Genomic DNA, 19,768 nt, shown 5'->3' on the forward strand with positions numbered 1-19,768 from the left:
CATACAATCGCCGAATATTTGCTCGTATCTCAAGTGCTTTCGACGAACGGGCTATAGTTGCACATTTGACGCTTTGCTTCGTGACATCTTCGGCTTTTGTCTTTTTGTTAATAACGATTAATATCGAACGACGAAAAATGTTTTAAAAACTTAATACAGATGCTGATATTTGAATTTTAATTCGAGTGCAGCGCTATTTGTCGTACTTATTTAATCCTTTATCTGCCTGAATATATTCATTTGTTCATGTTTTCATTAATTTAAAATGGTTAAAAGAAATCTTTAAAAATTCACGAATCTACTTTCAGCTTTCCAAAACTGTTTCAACTTTCTAGAAATGTTGAAACTTTACTTTAGAAAACAATAAAATGTATATAATTTAATAATTCATCGAAAATTTACGAGAAACTTGTACAAACAAGAATCGATCGAACACGAAATACTCAGGATAGGAAAAGAGTTAATTTTCATTACTTTTACAAGTATAAAAAAATTCTTCAGAGACTTTTGCACGTACTTAAACACCTCTAGAAAGTATTTATATGTTGTAATTTAAAAAACAAGTTGTATATAAATATAATAACTAATTATAGCTTACAACATCAGAGAAAAATACACATTTCATATAAAAATGTATAACTTGGAAACAAAAATGAAAAACATTTTTATACTGTGAAGTTGATATCACTCGAAACTGATATCATACAAAACAGAATTCAAGTATCGGCCGTTCAAAAAATTGAATTATTTACAACATAAAAATGATGTTTTTTATAAAATTAGAAGCATATTGCATTTACGTGTTAAAATTGTGAAACAATGCATTTTATCATTAAAATGATGTTACAAAAATTTTAAAATAATTACAAGATAAAATTTTAAATATAATAATTTTAAATATTATTTACAACATTCAGTGCAAATATAACGATATTTCTCGCATTTTAGCTCGGAAGTATCACTTTATATTTTGTGAAATCTTTTCAATATAAAAGACAATTAGTCAAAAACAAAAAATAAAAAATAAAAATTTTAAAAAATGAAAAAAGTACTCTCTTTACATACAATAGGAACACGCTAAAAGGTAGTTTTCCGAAATGTTATGATGCAAGTGCATTCTCGAGTTGAGACCGGCAATGTACTCGTATTAGGCCCGTTCCCTAGATGCCAAACTTTTTTTTTTAGAAAAACAGAGATTGTTATTTACCTCGATGCTTGTAGTAATTTTAATAAAAAGAAAGACAGTGGATCGGTCGTGGGTCGAAACATGTAGATAGAGAATTAATTTGTACATATCAAAAGATACATATATTTTTTCTCAAATAAGTAGTATGCATTTAATTCTCAGCATTAAAATATTTAAAACGTATTATATTCCAAATCAATTATTAAAGATACAATTATTTCGATAGAATTATCGGAATAATCTTTTTATCTCCCATATTCTATTGCTATAATTTCCGTGTTGCACACATGATAATTAAATCGCGTAAACTATTCTTCGATTAAATTGTCGCAAATATTTTTCGATAAATAACCATCGGTATGTTCGTCGAATCGTAAATCATGAAAGTCAATTAATCACGCGGACTGATAATCGCTGTTAATTCGTGAGGAATAATTGTGTTTCGAAGGGTAATAGCGACACACGATGCAGTTCACTGCTTTGGAAGTCTAATGATGGTATTGTTACTTGAATCCTAATTCGGCAAATGCGTTATGCAATTTATGAATTGATAATGCTCATTTCATACATCGAGAGCATATATATGTCTCGTTTCTCGCACATTACATGTTTTCTTCGCAACAAATTCTTTAATTAATGTTTGACAAAAACATCAAGGTAAATCGTTATTTATTGCTTAACTTTGCAATTTTTCATCGTATATCTCTATAATCAAATAGCAAATTGAAATTCTATTAAAATAAATTAAATCTGAGAAATTAGTTAAAGAATTGGCTTCTTGAAACGTAAAGGTAGAAAGTGTTTGCAGAAAAGCTTCCTGCTTCAATCGCTTGTAACTTGGAAATTGCTGGCGCCTCGACGTTTTCGCTAAGGAAAAATCGTCTTCACGTTTACGAAAGAATTTGACGTTAAAATATAAAAGCGAGAGAGAAAGAAAGAGAGAGAGAGAGAGAGAGAGAGAGAGAGAAGCGAAACGTTCTATACGTAGCGCATATATTTACATCAAATTGTTTGCTGTGCTTGCAGGCTCGAATCAGCGACGAGGTCCTTAAAAATAAACGCTCCTCAACGAGTGGTGATCGAGTCTTGGGCGAACGAGATTTCAGCCTCCTGCCTGACGGATTTGAAGCTGCAAAGCGTTCATGGAGCCATCCGGCTTGACGCCAAGTCTGTCTACGTAAAAGGCTTGAAAACGGCGGTTCCGGTGCAAGGCCACTCTTCCAGGGAGCAACAGCAGCAGCAGCAACAGCAGCAGCAACAGCACTCCGGTAGATCTTCATCCGCTCATCAGAGCCAGAAGGAGACAGCCATCTATCAGCTGTGTGCCTGTGCGAGCGGCAAGCTATTTCTCGCCAGGCCGGATGGCAGTTGTCAAGCCGATAAATCGATTTGCTAATACGATTACGCGGTTCGACGGTGTACTGCACAGGATGATTCGTTAGGAATCATGGCAAACTATGTGACTCCGTGATCTTAGCGACAGGGAGCGGAAAATGCACTGCGATCGGCCATCGGCGCGATCGGGGACGTGGCCTTCATTGGAACACTGCAAACGATATCAAACGAATCCACCGTGCCGAACGGGCGAAGATGCCCCCCAAGTGCAACGTGTCATTATACTCGCAGCGGAGAAAGAATCAGACAGAGAACTCGTTATAAATACGCATAGTCGAATCTAATTAATTATTCCCAGCACGCGCGCTATTTTTTAATGAACGCGGCGTATGCGCGATACGCCTTCAAGTGCCGGGCGCTCTTCGAGAATCTCTGGTTTATTTAGGGCCTAATCTGTGACGAGCTGACGAGCGACGTCGCACCCCTCCAAAGTGCGTGTATGTCAATTAAATGGAATTGCATCGAGCGCTTTTCCTTTTTTTTTCTCTCTCTCTCTCCTTTTTTCCTGTCCCGTATTTCACAGTTCGACGTCAGTCGCGTTTAATTGAGTTGTCGTATAAGGGCACAATCGGGCGTTGCTGCGGCTTCAATCCCGCGCTTAAGGCACACGTCAATCTTCTCTAGTCACGGCGTTTCACGGCGCAATTTTCGTTCCGTGAAATATCCGACCGATCCGGCGGCGAGACGCGCGAATGAATGTGTCGGGCGTTTCCTTCGCAGCGGGGAACGCACCCGTCGCGCGGGCACAAAGGAAATTCCCGCGAGGTCTTGACCGGAAAAATTCTTTCGAATTCGCGAGTATTTGAGGAATTCTCTCTAAGGAATATTCTTTCCAAGCGATACTCGGACCGAAGGCTCTTCCTTTTAACTTTTGCTCGCGCCAGCGCCATGTCGACTAATGCAACACACGCGAGATAGAGAGGGAGAGCGCGAGATTGTCGTCGAAAGTCGCCAATCTTGCATTGCAAAAGAAGTCTCGCGATGCGACATTTCTTCGCCGTTCCGCGGCGCGCTCACTCGCTCGGCGCCCTGGACACGGCTCGAACTTGCACATTTTTTCTCCGGCGAGGTGACATTTGTCGGGGATCCTCGAGATATCTATCTCGGAAATCCCGGAGAAGAACCAGATCCCCGTGGAATCCACGAATAGAACTATGTGTACGTAGCACTGTCGTCAACGCTACTACGCGACGCGCGATGCTCGAACCGAATTCTCATCTCACGTTCGTGGCTAAACGAAATCGCGAGATTCTTACTAAATTCAGTGCAACCTTTAGGAAAGGAGATATGAAATAAAATGGCTGCGTGCTAGGTGCCAGGTTAATCGTGTGAAACGAGATGTTAAACGTGATGCCGAAGACGACAGATAAAGGCAGAAATTCGGAACACTTTGTATCGAGGAGACGAAACGCGCTTATCGCCGTTAGACGGTGACCGGTAAAATTGAATCGACGAAACCCCTCGAGATCATCCCTCTTTCGTTCCCGTCCCTTCGTAGCACTTCCGTCATCTCCTTGCGCGTTCGATATACTTTATATCCTATGTATTGGGTGTATGCCTCGCGCGGCAAAACCACTTGTAGGCAAATCGTTCGTAGCTCCCCGCGCTCTCGCTGATGACACGGGACATCCTTTCAAGGAGATCACTCCTCGCGAATCGCTTATTTCTAACGCGGTGTCTGTTTACCCGTGCTCCGATACAAAGTAGAAGCGTTGTTGTAAGTAGGGCGACGATTGCATCGGGCTGCGCGTGCCGCCGAAAAAAAGGGAGAAAAAGTTAGAGAGAAAGAGAGTGTACGTGTCCTAAGTATACGTGAGAGTATGCGTGTGAGTACATGAGAATGTGAGAAACTGTAACGGTAGTTTGACGCAACCGGATCGAATCACGGTCCAGCTTGTACGCTGTACATCGGCCATGTCCATTTATTTATGTATGTGGCAATAAAGTCGTTATTGTTATTATTATTATTAATTGTCGCAGCCCATTATTGAACGTTGTTAATATTCCCATTACATTATTTTATTTTTAATTACATTGGACGACGTTATTATCACTGTTTCAATAGAAATCTCAAAAAACAGATTTATCTTCTTTCTTACAAACATATATTTAAGCGCATATTAAACGCATATTCGTCGTCCAATGTTATTGGTCCATTAGTCTTATCATTCTTTCTTCATTCGGCTGGACATACTATCTTCCCTCTAAGGGCATTGCTTTCAACGTTACAGGTAGGTTTGTTATTTCCGTAACATAAAACACTCACAAATGACTGAATGATATATGCACATGTATCCGTATTCAATACGCGTTCTACAGTTTCTACCAATTATAACTCGCATGTAACTAACAAGTGCCGCAAGGGCTTTGTTTCGTTCGACAATAGAGAAAACTTTCGTAGCAAAATTACAATTAAAATTTTAACATTGGCTTCAAAAATACAAACGGCCCGTCCGATCACGTCTGTTTGTTTGTGTGAAAAATACACGAGCGCTGAAATTTTCAAAACCGCGGTTCTAAAATTCATCTATCTCCCCCTTGTTATTAAAACGCAGTCGTTCTCTGGCTCGACGGGTGGCAGCAACGGCGGTGCGAAAGGAAAATAGAAATTTAAATTAGAGAATAATCTCAAGACTAGTTCGAACAGCCCGCTGCATAATATACTATATGTCAAGAGGGCTGACAGGTAACAGAGGCAATCTCATCTAGTACCCCCTTAAACAGCTCTGACGGCAAGGTAATTTTCTTGGAATTCGGGATTAAAATTGCATCCAGCGGCGACGGGGAAGTGGATAAAGTGCATAGCCAAGTGGAGAGAGGTATTCCGGAAAGGGTTCGAGAGGTTGAAACGGTTTAACATAAGGATGCCGATGAGTTGGCGTGAATTAGCAGCGACAGAAAAAATATCTTCGATGTGCCGCATGGATTCTCTTAAGACGTGCGAAGCGCAAGGAAGAAACGAAAAGAGCAAGTGAAGGAAGCAGATTGAACATGATGGAATGATTGAAGAAAACGTAATTGTGTTTAAAAAATTATAATACAATTGGACGTGCTACTACTAAATTACTTCTCGGAATTATAATAGAAATTTCCACAGAGCAAATTGATAAATCAATTTTAATCAATTATGCATAAAAATCAATTTCAAATAAAATGAGAATTTATATGTCTGTTAATTACGCAGCAAATAATTCAATTTAAAAAATCGACAATTTATTACGATTTAGAATAAATACATATCATAGACTAATTCGGGAAAGAGAAATATAATTGTTCAAGAATATCCATCGTACCGTTCAGGCGAGAGTCCTCGTTCATTCATTATATAGAAGGTACCTGGACGAGATACTTATCTAAGTGACTGCTATCGCTGATACTCGTACCCACTTGAACGCGCACGACTCGTGCGATATAGGTGCATGCCAACCGCACGGGAATGACGGTGATAGTAGCGGTGGTCTCGGGTGCAGGATGGTTTCTGTGAACCGTGAAATTGTTGCGCGGGGCACGAGGCGCGTCCGATAAAGCTTTAAATACGAATTAGTAGTACCCGCGGCGTGCAGAACAACCGCTAGCGAACATACCATGTACTATATAAACGCGATCGCATCACTTGTCGGACGCAACAATCAACGGTAATCTGGTGATACCAAATGACAAGGATATTACGCTTATATTTTAATAGCATTCGCATCCTATGATGTTTTATCTCTGGATAATATTGCCTTAAAAGCCCGACTTACGTTTCGGAGTTGTTGCAAACTTGTCAACGTGTCGGCGAATGTTGGCAAGATATGTCCTAGCATCATGCGCAGATGGTTCATGCGCAGATGGTTCAAGATCGTACGCGTATGGAGAGCGATCAATCGTGACCTGTCAATTTCCACTATACCGAGTCTGGGCTTATTATGTATCGCAGCTCAATAGTAGAGATCCGTGTCGGGTCAAACGTAATAAACTCACGAGATAGCGCGATTCCGAGGGAAGTATGGAGGTATGTACGTAACGTCGGGGGCCGTAAATCTAATGATTTACACCGGCAGGAGGAAGACAAACGAATAGATCCACCTCGCGCGCAGATACGGACTTACGGCGTGACTTGAAGTAAACATTCATGAATCTTCGCGGGAATAACTTCGATGGCGTCTGCTTTGACAAGTCCAATCTTTATGGGCGTGCGTTAATCCCTCTGCAAGTCGCTCGATCGAGCCTCGCGCAAATTATACTATATTTCTCCCCGCCAATTAAGTCTGCCTTTCGCCCTTCATCTTTAAATCCGCCTTTATCCCGCGTCTTTATTTTTACGTTGCCTTTGAGCGAGCGGATATTAAAGGGTGCACAATCGTTTGCAAGTAATTCAATTTACGATAAAAGTTTGTTACTAGCAATTTTGTATAAATATAAACGCGTTTTGCAAATTCAGCAAATAATAATAGTTAATTGACGTATCAATTATACTGAAGTAAAAATATAAATAACATACAATCCTATTTATAATATTATAATAATGTAAATTATATAATAACAATAAAAAAAAACTATTTGCAAAGTCACAAAACATTAACAAAATGTGAAATTGCTGCAGTCTGACCCATGGCGGGGTAAATCTGTAATTTTGCAAAGATGACTCGAGAACGATCAAAAATATCGCAATGTTTTTTTTTAAATTAGAAAACATTAAATCTTTGACAGAACTAACTATAATAAACTTTATTTGTTTTTATTATATCGTTCTATCATGCTGTTTCATTATATTTTTATTTATTTACATTTTATAACAATAAAAACACTTTTTTATATTTTGTATTTTTTTGCCGTTTTATTAATTTTTATCGGAATTTTTAAAATTCTAGTTCTAGAACATAATACCATTTGATTCCAGTTAAATAATCATGTCAACTAGAACACTGCAAACTCTGCAAAATTATGATTTATATCGTCCGATAGGTCAGTGCTTGCAGCACTTTTATATGTTAATATTTTGTAACTTTGAAAACAGTTTTATTTTTTATTAGTTTTTTATTGTTAATATATTATATAAAACTCATAAAAGGATTTTGTATTAAATTCGTTCGTATGCTTACATGCAGTCACAAGTGCAAGTTTACTGAGTTTCCATCGTTACAAATCTTTTAATTCATTAAAAACGTTGAACTCTATTGATTTGTAATTTTTCAATGATCACAAGTTCATCCCTGCTACTATTTTTCTTTGCAAAAATACATGTATCGGTCCATGCTCTCGATCTAGTAACAGAATTGAACGGTACGTTTTGCGCAGCGATCTTCAAAGCACGTGTACTACACACGTTTTCACGCCAGGTTTTTTTTTAGGAAAGGATTAGCACACCTGTCAAATCACGTGCAAAAAAATACGTGCGGCGCTCTTCTATGAATGGCGTTTGCGCGCGGAATTTTTAAAACGTTATAACCCGACGAAAAATCGATGTAACAACACGCATCAAAAACAGATCTGTGTTTCGTATTCCGCAGGCGCCTGTGTTGAATGCGCTTTCTCTTATCATATGCATATTTAGATATGCGTACAATGGAATAAAAAATAAAAAAGGTAAAATATAAAATATAACAAATAATTATCAATTGAAATTAAAGAATATCTAAACAATAACGTTAAACTCGTAAAAAATACCAAACATTTTTTTTTATTCTTTTGATACATATCTCTTATTAATATATGTATATTTCTTTCTATTATAATGTTTTTATAGCAAGCCATTTTACTTTTTAATACCAATTGCGTTGAAATAAGATTTTTCAATAAGAGTACAAAAATATAGTGCTCCTTGAGTTTTAAACAGAAATTTACATTAATCTTGTACTTAAACGTCTAGCAACGCCAAGTCTTTGTACTTAAAAAATTTAAGAGCAATTAAATTTTTGCAATGGTCCTTGAATTATTGCAATGCCTCAATGCAGTTATTTCTAAAAGCAACATATTCCCTTTATAATTGGAGCTATTTAAAGGTTTTTTTTTTAATACATCATTTAAGTTAAATTAGATTATACATCTTTAATAGCTTGGAGTAAATGCGTACATAAAAATACAAAAAAACATTATTTTTATTATCTATTATCAAAATTAAAATTGCACAAAAGTGAAAAGTTAACTAAAAAACAGTTTGTCCGCCAACGTTTATATTTTCGTAAAACTCTTTCGTCGAAATGCTCACAAACGGTAATTTAATTAAAATTTATACTTAATTAGAATATTATCCACTATTAGATTGAGAGCGTGGGTTGATACATGTATCTTTCACAAAGAAAAATAGTAGCAAGATGATCTTGCGATTATTGAAAAACCAAATCAATAGAGTTCGACGTTTTCAATGAAGTGAAAGATTTGTAACGATGGAAACTCAGTAAACTTACACTTGCGACTGTAAGCATAGGAATGAATTTAATACAAAATTCTTTTATGAGTTTTGTACAGTGTATATTAACAATAAAAAACTAATAAAAAGTAAAACCGTTTATGATTTAACCTATGCAACATTATGCTCAAAACAATCTCATCATCTCTACCATCCTGGATATCTTGGATCTGTTCATTTTTCTACCTATTTAAAATAGTTAAAAGAAATCTCTAAAATTTTACAAATATATCTTCAGCTTTCTGAAACAAATGTTAAAACTTAAAAAAATAATATAATATATATAATTTTGTAACTCACCGAACTTATAAGAAACTTGTATGAACACGAATTGGTTGTACATATAAGAAATACTCAGGATAGTAAGGAAAGGGTTAGATTAGATAATCTTGTATCTATTTTATCAATTTCATGTGAAACTACTTACGCACGTTGTTTCTCTTGATCTCCGTTGTTGAAGACGCTGTCATCCTGACAATACGCACTTGCACACACGCACATACATGCACGCGGAGGACAGTACAATAATTATTTTTTTAACCCTGCGTTGGTATGGTGCCTTAAACTTACGTGTCTGGTGTGGTGGGATGTGACATACCCCATAGCAAAATATGCTTTGAAAATCCCAACACTTGAGTATATGCACCATAAGTGTACGGTTTTCATGTGAAACAGTGTTGTGCTATTAAAAAAATCGAAAAAGTAGGATTAGCTCAAATTGATTTGCATGCATGGGGTGTATCATACTCCAGCACACCAGCGTAGGGTTAACGACGTTCTGACTAGAAAAGCACGTATCTCGCATCGCGCGCTTTGATCTTCACCCGTAATTATCCCACGGTCGGAGCACGGGGAATACACATCCATCGAACGACTCGAGATTCGACAAGCCATGCATCATGCGTCGTTTGTCATTATAACATGATTGTTCGAAAAACGAGAGAACGGAATATTCAACGGGCGTTGTTACTTACAGTGCGTGCGGCGACGAGTCGACTAGCGCGCGATGTCCCGGCGGTGCGTGTTGTTTACGCGCGGCCGGCGCGGCATAACCTTATTGTCGTTCGGAGAGAGCAGTCGAACGATTAAGGCGCAGACGGTCGGACGGCTAAACAGCAGCGTGACACATTCGCCGTGGATTGTTGCGTTATTCTCTTCGATCTTCGAGACGACTCGTTGCGATCGGAGCCAGGCCTGGACAGACACGTCGCACGATTGAACAGTGAAATTAGCCACGCTCCGAAGTTGGCATGCTCGACTAAATTCAGACTACGGTCAGCCCGCTCGATCATCGCGACCCGTCGTTGTCGAACGCGTCGAGGGTCTCGCACAGCTCGTACACGAATGTGGGTAAAGTTTCAATGAGATTATTTTACTGAGATACGTATTCGTTTCTGCATTAAAGCGCGCATTAAATAACATCGTTCGAGAAGTTTCCATCGAGAGGTGTCAGCACTCGGCGAAGTGACGATCGTGTTCCCAAATACCGCATTCCACATACACACACAATCTTAATTTGCGTATTAATTTATCGACGTATCGTATGGGATAGTAATTGAAACGCGAGCGTGTAATATTTTCGTGTGTATATTCAACAAACTCCGGAAAATGAGTTGAGAATGCCGGCGGGGGGGGGGGGGGAGGTTATAATGCAGGCGCTTGGTAAGGGGCAGGGAGAGGGGAAAAACGCGCGGCCAGGCGAGATACGTGAAGTTGCGGCGCGTCTCTGTCGTTTCGTCATTCGAGACTCGTCCATTGCACAGGTACGCCCGTCGCGTCACGTACATACATACGCCGAGCAATCCGTGGTTTCGTCCGACACGAAAGTAATGAATAGGTACAAATTGTAATAGCGATTATGAGTATTCCACTGAGAGATTTGATTTTCCTCGATTCCGATTCGCTAAAGTGTGCATTGCGCGAGATTTATTCGGGAGGTATATCTATCGCGGGACTACTTGGGGAAGCGACGATCGTATTTGTCTTCAATCTTAGCTCGCGCATTCAATTATCTGCGTCGTCATACGAGGATAGTAATCGCTGAAACGCGAGCGTGTAATCGCTCGCTACGCAAACTCGGGGGAAAAAGCATGAGAATGCCGTCAGGAGCAGGTTATAATGCAGTCGCTTGACGAGAGACAAGGAGAGGGGACAGGGAGGAGGGGGGGGGAAAGCGCGGGCGGCCGCGTAACATGCTGCATGAAGTTGCAGCGCGTCTCTCTGATATCGTCGCGTTCGAGATTCGATTACTTAATACACGGTACGCACGTCGTGTCGTGTACCCCGAACGGTCCGTGGCCTCGTTCAATATAATTTCAATGCCGTTTTCTCGCTGCGCTATAATAAATCGCGCGTATCGCGTGGTGATAAATATCGGGAGCACCAAGCGAAGCTCGATCGTCGTGTCGGTCATTGCGCGGTTCAAACAGTTCGGATAAGTATGTATGTAGGTAAGGTATGAACGAAAGTAATGATTGGTTAGGAATTATAACAATGATTATGTGTTTCACTGAGATATATGATAGTAATCGCTAAAACGCAAGCGTGTAATGCTCGCTATATAAAATTGGAAAAATGCATAAGAATGTCGGCGGGATCAACAGGTTAGATATAGTTGGAGAAGGAGGAGGAGAGGGAGGAAAGGGAGAACGCGCGGGCGGTACGTAAAAATTGGCAGCACGACTTTTCGATTTCGTTATTCGTGCTTAAGATCCTGTTGCGATAATTTATGCATCGCGAACGACGAGAGCGGACTGTGGCTTCGTGCAACGTAGTTTCGGTATCATTTTCTCGCCGCGGTATAATAAAACGCACGTGTGTCGTATACGATTAATGTCAACAGTGCCGCGCTATTGTTGCATTGTGATTAGTATACGCGCGTAATTAACAGTGCCCTCGCGAGTGAATATTATGTGAGTGTCCGTAAGGGAGAAGCAATAGAGAGACGGAAATTCAAGAGGAGGAGGAGGAGGAGGCCTGAGAGGCATCGTGCAACGGCGGGGCAACCACGAGGTAAATAATTATTTATTTGTTACTGAAATTAAATTAGAATTAATAGCTCGTTAATGTCCACAGTAGAATATTACTCTCGACATTTTAATTTAAATTTTATTTATATCTTATTTTGAATATATACTTTTAAAATATTGAATAAAATATTTGCATATTGTTGATATTTTCACATAGAAATATATTATTATATATAAAATACGTTGTAAAAATTTTTTTTACGATTATTTAAATTGTGCAAAAATGCAGATGTTTATTTACTACGTTTTATTAAAATTATGTAATTCTTTCATCAGCTTGAAAAGAGATAAAAAATTAAATGTACATTGTAAATGTTCTTCAAAAAATCAATTTTTCGCATTGTTTTAATATTTGAATATTTATTTTTTACAGATTTACGTACTCCGCTGTTGCCAATCTGTATTGGTGAGTGCTAAATAATTTTTTTTGTAAAAGTTACACGCATGATAAGCAAGAGAAAAGAAAAGAAGAAACAATTTTTTCTAGCAATTGTTAGTATTAAATAATTTAATTTTACAATAATACAGAAATAATAAAAGCATTTTATATTGTATATACTTTTAAAATATTCAATAAAATATTTATATAATGTTGAGATTTGCACATATAAATATGTTACATAAAATGTATTATTAAAATTTCTATTGTGAATTTATATTATTGCAATCTCTCTCTCTCTCTCTCTCTCTCTCTGCTTGATTTGACTTTATTATTTATTCTTATAATCCTAAAAAGAAGATTCAAGTTAATAGCAATATTTTATACAAAGAACATTTTATAAACTGTTTCAAAAGTTAAATAGTTATTAATTATATTAATATATAATTGTGTTACTAATAATTTTTAATTTATTATATTAAAAATATCTCTGGCAAACTAATTAGATTATGGTTAATAATCGCTCATACAAAAAATTTCTATTCTTTATTTCTTTTCTTTACTGCACAAATTTTTTTAAATTATGACCAATTAATCGATTAAAATGCAACACTATTACAGGTTAACAAATGGTTAATTGTTTAGTAAAGTTCTAACCTATTGCTAAAATATATTAGTTTTCCAAACTGTAATGCCAAAAATGTATTATACCTTGACATAATTTTAATTTATTAAATTATTATTTTACAACATAGTTTTATTTTGACATAAATAATGACAGTTCTTCAATATTATTTTTAGAATATTGTTTTACACTATAAAAAACTAAAGTAGTTTGCTATAATAGAGTATATTATAATTTTAACTCGGTATAGAGTAAATCTATACATGTAAATTATATTGTAAATTTTAATTTGACCAATTAAAATTATGTCAAAACATAATAGAAATTCAAAATTATCATTTCGTCGCAGCATAATAAAAGTTCGATAAATTAAAATTATGTCAAAGCATAATAATAATTCATCGAATTAAAATGTCGTTACGGAATAATAATTCCATGAATTAAAATTATATATCGACATAAAAATAATTTTGGATTTTTATAATGTCGCATCCATAAATTTCCACAAAAATCAATATTTTAAAATAATGCGTATTTCGGAGAATTGGTGCACCGTCTTCATATTATTTTCCTTGGAGTTTGTTGTTTTTCTATCTCTCTATTCTATTATATTGCACAAGATCATCATACACATATCGAAGTTCAATTGAAAAGTAAACTGATAAACTATTTCTACGTCATAGACGCTTTTCCAAGACATGATTACTCCTTCTGATAAGTCGTTTTTATTCTCCTCCCCACTCTCTCAGTGCAGGCATAACTAGTTCTTACTTGTATTCTTACTTGGATTAATGACTTATATGCGTATCGAGGCGATAAATGCTTGTTCAAGCAGATGCACATTTCATTATTCATTTGTAGAAATCGAAGTGATACGCGACTGGAACGTCGAGTCTTAATTACATCCACATTTTTACACGCTTCTTTTAAATTTTCTTCAGTTATTAATTTGCGATAGAAATAGTAATGTCTCGCGTACAACGTATTAACATCGGGATTATTGTGCCGCACGATAATTATGTTTTAGCGAGTGTGGGGATTAGGTGAGTGTTACAAGGAAATCTCAAAGGAAAAACAGACGACCTAAAATACATGGGACAATAGCAGACAAAGCAACATTGGAATGAGTACTTTACTATTTATTATTTTATTGCTCTACTTATTACAATATATCGATATGCAGATTTAATACTCAGACTTGACAATGTGAGAATCTTAAATTAGCTTCTAATATGTCACTTTTTCTTTCGTGTGCAAGCTATGGCTACTGCGAAACATCTCCTCCGAGTAATTTACGACGCTATAATGATAACATGACATAATTATATTAATTACTGTTATTATGTATATTGTGTCATGTAGTAAAAGGAAATTATTATTTCCAATTATTCATTACATACACAGAACGGTATTAATATCTTTGCATAATCAATAAGTAAGGAGCAGTTAATAATTTGCGACCGACACGTCGCCGGAACGTCTGACGAGCCGTTCGCACCCGCGTCACCGTGTGTGGAAGAGGTGTGCGGAAAGTGGCAGGAAGGCGTACACACGACGGGAGGGCCAGACGAGGGATGTCGTAATGGCGGCTAAATTCCTGCAACGGCCGGATGCAATTTAATGCCAGTCGTCGTGGCGCTATCATCGCCTAGCTGATGCAATATCTTTCGAGTTTCCGGCGTCTAGTTAGTGCGAAACGAGCTGTTGATAAATCTCTCCCACCTTCAACCTACGCCGCTTCTCCCCCCATTCTACCTACTTGCACCCCTCATCCAACTATCCGTCCTCGCCCCCGCCGCGCGCGGTATGTGGAGGCCATTTCTCTGGGGCGGAATTACATCACCCAAATTGTAATTTTGTCGGGCACCGCTTTCCAGCAGCACTCGCATTATTTCTCCCCACCCTCTTACATTCGTACTCTACCTCCTCTCGTGTGAGAGAGTTCCTCTTTCTCCTTTTAGTTTCAAGTAGAGGCTAACTTGCCGACGACGTCTTGAAAGAGCAAGCGGCGTGTTCCTCTCGTGGCATGTGTCTGCGAGCGAGCTTCGATTGCCGGTTTACGTTTCATCGAAATCCGCGAATTATTGAAATGTAATCTCCGGAAAAATCAGATGCGAATCTTACGCGCCCTTTGATCGCATTAACAGGGCAGGCTGTAAAAAAAATTGCAACGGATATTTTACGCAGTACTGAGATAGTAGCTGATAAAAATAAAAATGGTAAAAGAGCGTGCCGTGTGAATCGAATGTAACGCCGCGATAGCATCGAATTGAGAGTAAGATATCGCGCGAAACGAATTGAAATGCGGGCGGAAATAAAATTCCGAGATATTTTCCGCCCCACAATTTTGCTTAGACCAGGAAAATCGCAGGCACATATCTATCGAAAGAAAAAAAAAATGTTCATGTATAGAGGCGCAACGGTATTTCATTATGGCGCTGCGTGGAAAACTTAAAGGGAGATAAATCGTAGCGATGACAATTATCCTCTATAAATACTACGGGTTTCAAGAAGGAGGATGAAGAGCGAGACGCACGTCGCGGTAGAGACGCGAAACTTTAGAAGGGTCGCAAGATTAAAGTGATCTTTAAGCATCAGCGACGAGCGGAACTTTAACGACGTCGTTATGAAATTAATTATTAAAACCGCTCGATAATCGTCGTCGAGTGTAGAAAGTAGCCTTTATCCCTTTTCAGCCGAACTGCCTTCAGAGGTTGCAGGACAAATTGCATCGAATTATCTTGAGAGTGCCACCCATACCGCGCCGTAGCAGCTCGCTATACGCCATGTAATTAACATTAAACGAGCCGGCGAGGCCGTGGCTTTCACTTCTGAATTGCAGCTCCCTCCTGTTTATGTGCCCTTATTCAAAATAGAGAACTTTGCAAAAAATAAAACAATAGAAATAATTAAAAACGCCGCGTGCGGTGTTTTGTCCAATTTTTTCGGCATTTCGCGGTTTTTAGAGGTGTAGTAAAATGTATAATAAAAGGAAGAAAAAATTGGGTTATATGTGCATTCGATGAATTGAATAGGAGTAATACAGGTAAAAGCTGCCATTTTCACCGGCCTTTTCATTGCCAAAGGCTTTGATTAATATTAGTATTGAAATTTGCAAGAGAAAACAGGAAGTTTTTTTTTTGTTGAAAATCAAAATTTTTTTTATTTCAAATATTAATATTGTTCCTCTAAACAATAGTTTACTCTTAATCAATTTAACATTTGTCAGATATATGCTTCGTTACATATACAGGACACAATATATTAACTATACATAACTCGTCATGATACATTATTTATTGTGTTCAAAATTATTAGTCTGCAATCATCGATCGCGTTGAATTAACAAAACAATGCTTCATGTAACATTGGCACTACATAATGGAATTTATTAGTGTAATCCTGAATTACAGGATCCGTCCTTGCGTTCGTCGAAACTCGCAAAGAAGATATCGCGAACATTCGAAATCCAATGCGAAGAGCACTACCCCCGATTGAAGAACCACCTCCATTAGTAAAATTGTAAGGCGGTGCGCCACTTTCGATATTTCGGGAGATAACGGAAAGACGATAATCTCGTTCTCCGTACGCGAAACAATGCATGCAAGCATTCAGGAAACGAATTTACGACAATTCTCGGACGTCTCTGTATCGAAACTGTATCGAAATTAGATGCGCCTGCACGAGCCGTGCGCGTCTAGCCAAGGTTTTATCGGTGAAGAAGATAGAAGATTGGGGCCGTACGTTCGAGCGTCTTTGCCGGCACGGTTTCAAGCTCGCCGGATAATTAACTAAATTAATTAGGATGGGAGGGAGGGAGGCAAGAGTGCGGATATTTCGCAGGTTGACGGCGAAGACGCGGCCGGACGGGATAGAAGAAGAGGCGAGTCGCGCCTTCGGTGATAAGTTCACTGATAAAGTCTAAACTTCGTGCGAAGCGTGTGCCTTGGCGCTATCAATCATGCCTTCTTGCTCCCTCACGAACACCGCTATCTAACATTCGTATATGACCCGCGGCACGAAAGAACTTGGGGAGCCACCATCGACATGCAGATAAAAAGATTTCATTCGCGATTTCGAAGACAATATTAACTTAATTGCTTATTTCATTTCAATTATATTATTCACATTATTACCAACTTCTTCAACTTCTTGTTTCAAATCTCACATTTCTTATCAATTCCATACACTGAAAAAAAAAAAAATATGTAATGCTGTTGGCAAAAGCTGTTAGTTGAAGCATTTTTTAACAGCAATCAAATATTTTATTTTGTATAACAAAAAATTTAATCAAGGTTAAAAAATGCTTCGACTTTTGCTGAAGGTACTAAATTCTTTCTCTTGGTGCCATTACTCTGCAATTTATTTAGTGCGACTTATTTTATTACGTCTACCAAACACCGACGTTAGGATCGTACCGTCGTCTGCGATCCCGACACATCTGATAGAGGAGCGAAAATTAATTATGCAACATCCGCGTGACGCAACGGCGTTCGAAATCGACTGCGGCGGTGGTCGGTACTTCTGCAGATTGAAAAATTTTTATACGCGAATCGTATGGTCACTGACATCTAGATAATTCCCACATTCGTCGTGTCAGGCCGGGTCGTTAACTTCCCGCCGGAAGATCGACAGACCGTAGGAACGAAGTTTAAAACGAGAGGGAACATTGGCGACAAGTCTGTGAACGTTAATACTGTTATTAGCACTGTCGTTAGGCAGGAAGAGCAAAAAGAGAGAGGGAGAAAATTGGTAGAGAAAATATTAGTTGAGGGGAAAATCGTTGTTGTAGAAGAAAGAGGAGGACAGCGATGGAGGTGCCGCGCGCTGAAATCGAGCTCGATCTGGCACGATCAATCAAACGAAGGCAAATCGTAGGAGGTACAGGAAAAAGAGGGTGGCGTCCAAAAAGAGAGGAATCACCTCGAAAAAGAGAGGGAGGTGGGGTAATAGATCGCGTCAGCCGGGAGAGAGACGTGAAGAAAAAGAAAGACAGAACGAAGCGACATAGCGCGGCGAAGCGGCAGAGACATCACAAATCAAAGACGCGGTGACAGTTAATTCATAACTCGCAATCCCCATGACCGTCCCCGCCATGCCCCGCCGCACGTCGAGCCACCTTCGTCCCCCCGATTCAATCTGTGCCCCCGCGGGTGTTGTGCGTGCAGCGTATGCACCTCACGGGAACGGACACCCTCAGCGCCCGTGTGTGTATTGCGCACTTTTGTTTCTTGCCGTTCGTCGCTTTTCCCGGTCGTTCGTAGTTTTTCTCCGGCATATTACGACGACACGAATAATTCTCAAGCTTCAGTTACAGACCTAAACGCGATCTTTACGCTACATCTCGATCGCTCGTACACCGCGAAAACTATTGTAAATCTTGACAAATTCGTAGAAAAAGACTAATTAATTTCAGAATTGTACAGAATAAAATATTCTGTACTTTTATAAAGTATTGTACTTTAGAGACTAAAATATTATACGATTGTTGTACTACACGTACGCTGCAAATTGAAGGAATAATGCGAGCGAATTAGTGAGTTAATTAGATATTCTTTTTAAATAAAAGAGGGACAGAATTATTTTAATTATACATTTCTACAAAGAATATTTTGTTTTGCTAAACATTAATTTTTCAAGTATAGCTTTAGAAGCAAGAGTTGATTGAAAGAAATTAATTAATTAAATAATATTGCTGAAATTAATTGATAAATAGAAATTTATTTCCATATTTTTTAAACCAGCCATTAATCATTTCTAAATTTATCTCATCTTGCATAACTACGCTTAATTGATGCGTTCTGCAATGCTATCTTCTTTAAGAGCATCTATTAAAAAATGTCAAAATACCATATATTATCTAACAAAACGGAAATAAAAATGCCGTCAATAAAGAACCTATCTTTGCATTTCCATTCTTTAACTGGTCGCGTCGACGACGGATATCGGATTAATTATGATCCCAACGGGATTAGCTTTCATTAATTATATCGTTTCACCGTCATTCGGTGTCAGGCAACGGTTTCACCTTTATCTCCAGCGTCGATCTGTTCAACCGCATTCACCACCCTTGCCCCGATAGCCACCCTTCCAAACCGACTCACCGCCATGTTTCGTGCGACCGACGTACATTGAATGGGCGTTCATAGCTCATTTACATTAATACACGGGAAACACGAACGCCGTTTGCCATTTGCCGCGAAAAAGAAAATTATTCGCCGGCCAAATGTAAGCGGTCCTCGTTGCGCCTGATGAGCGGTCGACGCGTCAGCTTAAAACGAAACGTTTCCCATGAGCAACGTGAATCTTCGTAATTTTTCGCGCGGTTGTTTCGCCATCCTTTTAATTTTCTCCGTTACAAGAAAGTTTCGAACGTTGTCGTACTTTCCTCGAAAATTTCTATCAATGTAAAAATCCACGCGAGACGTTTCATTGATTTCCGCCGACTCGGCTTCCTCTTGAGAAGAGCTGCCCGAAGTAGGGGTTGGAGTCTTCCGTCCCTTCGGAAAAGCAAAGGATCCGCAATGTGCGGAAAAGGGTCGCGGGTAACGGGAATGACTTTCACCAAGCAAATTAGCCCTCTCGATGGGGATATAACTTTCGAAAGCTTGACTAACGTTGCGTTTCCATGAAACGAAAGTTTCCCAGGCCGGAGACCTGGTAAGTAGTCAGGCTCAGCAGGTATCGCTGAAATATTTAAGACTCACTTTACGTCGATATGGCAGACGTCACTTCTGCTTAAACCGCGTCGACGTGTCAGCGA

General features: G+C 38.6%; 2 protein-coding genes across 7 annotated transcripts in view; both read left to right on the plus strand.

Annotated features, from left to right (window-relative positions):
* The window catches only part of LOC105195166 (zeta-sarcoglycan), a 207,219-nt gene extending 202,667 nt beyond the window's left edge, over positions 1 to 4,552 (plus strand). For all 3 annotated transcript variants that reach the window (XM_011160445.3, XM_039448922.1, XM_039448921.1), the window contains one exon: positions 2,213 to 4,552. In XM_011160445.3, the coding sequence (XP_011158747.1) occupies positions 2,213 to 2,582 (370 nt within the window). In that variant the 3' untranslated portion in view covers positions 2,583 to 4,552. The remainder of the gene's footprint in view (positions 1 to 2,212) is intronic.
* A 6,619-nt stretch (positions 4,553 to 11,171) lies between these two features.
* Positions 11,172 to 19,768, plus strand: part of LOC105195169 (high affinity cAMP-specific and IBMX-insensitive 3',5'-cyclic phosphodiesterase 8) — a 47,245-nt gene continuing 38,648 nt past the window's right edge. Inside the window, exons 1-2 of one of the 4 annotated variants that reach the window (XM_039448915.1) lie at positions 11,172 to 11,984; positions 12,375 to 12,407. Coding sequence is in view for 2 of the 4 variants with exons in the window: in XM_011160453.3 (XP_011158755.1) it covers positions 14,129 to 14,132 (4 nt within the window). In the remaining 2 variants the exon portion in view is untranslated. Of the gene's footprint in view, positions 11,985 to 12,374; positions 12,408 to 13,851; positions 14,133 to 19,768 lie in introns of those variants that run through there. The other 3 variants (XM_039448919.1, XM_011160453.3, XM_039448917.1) reach the window with 3 other exon arrangements.

Source organism: Solenopsis invicta, chromosome 5 (assembly GCF_016802725.1).
Source record: "Solenopsis invicta isolate M01_SB chromosome 5, UNIL_Sinv_3.0, whole genome shotgun sequence".
Classification (NCBI taxonomy): domain Eukaryota; kingdom Metazoa; phylum Arthropoda; class Insecta; order Hymenoptera; family Formicidae; genus Solenopsis; species Solenopsis invicta.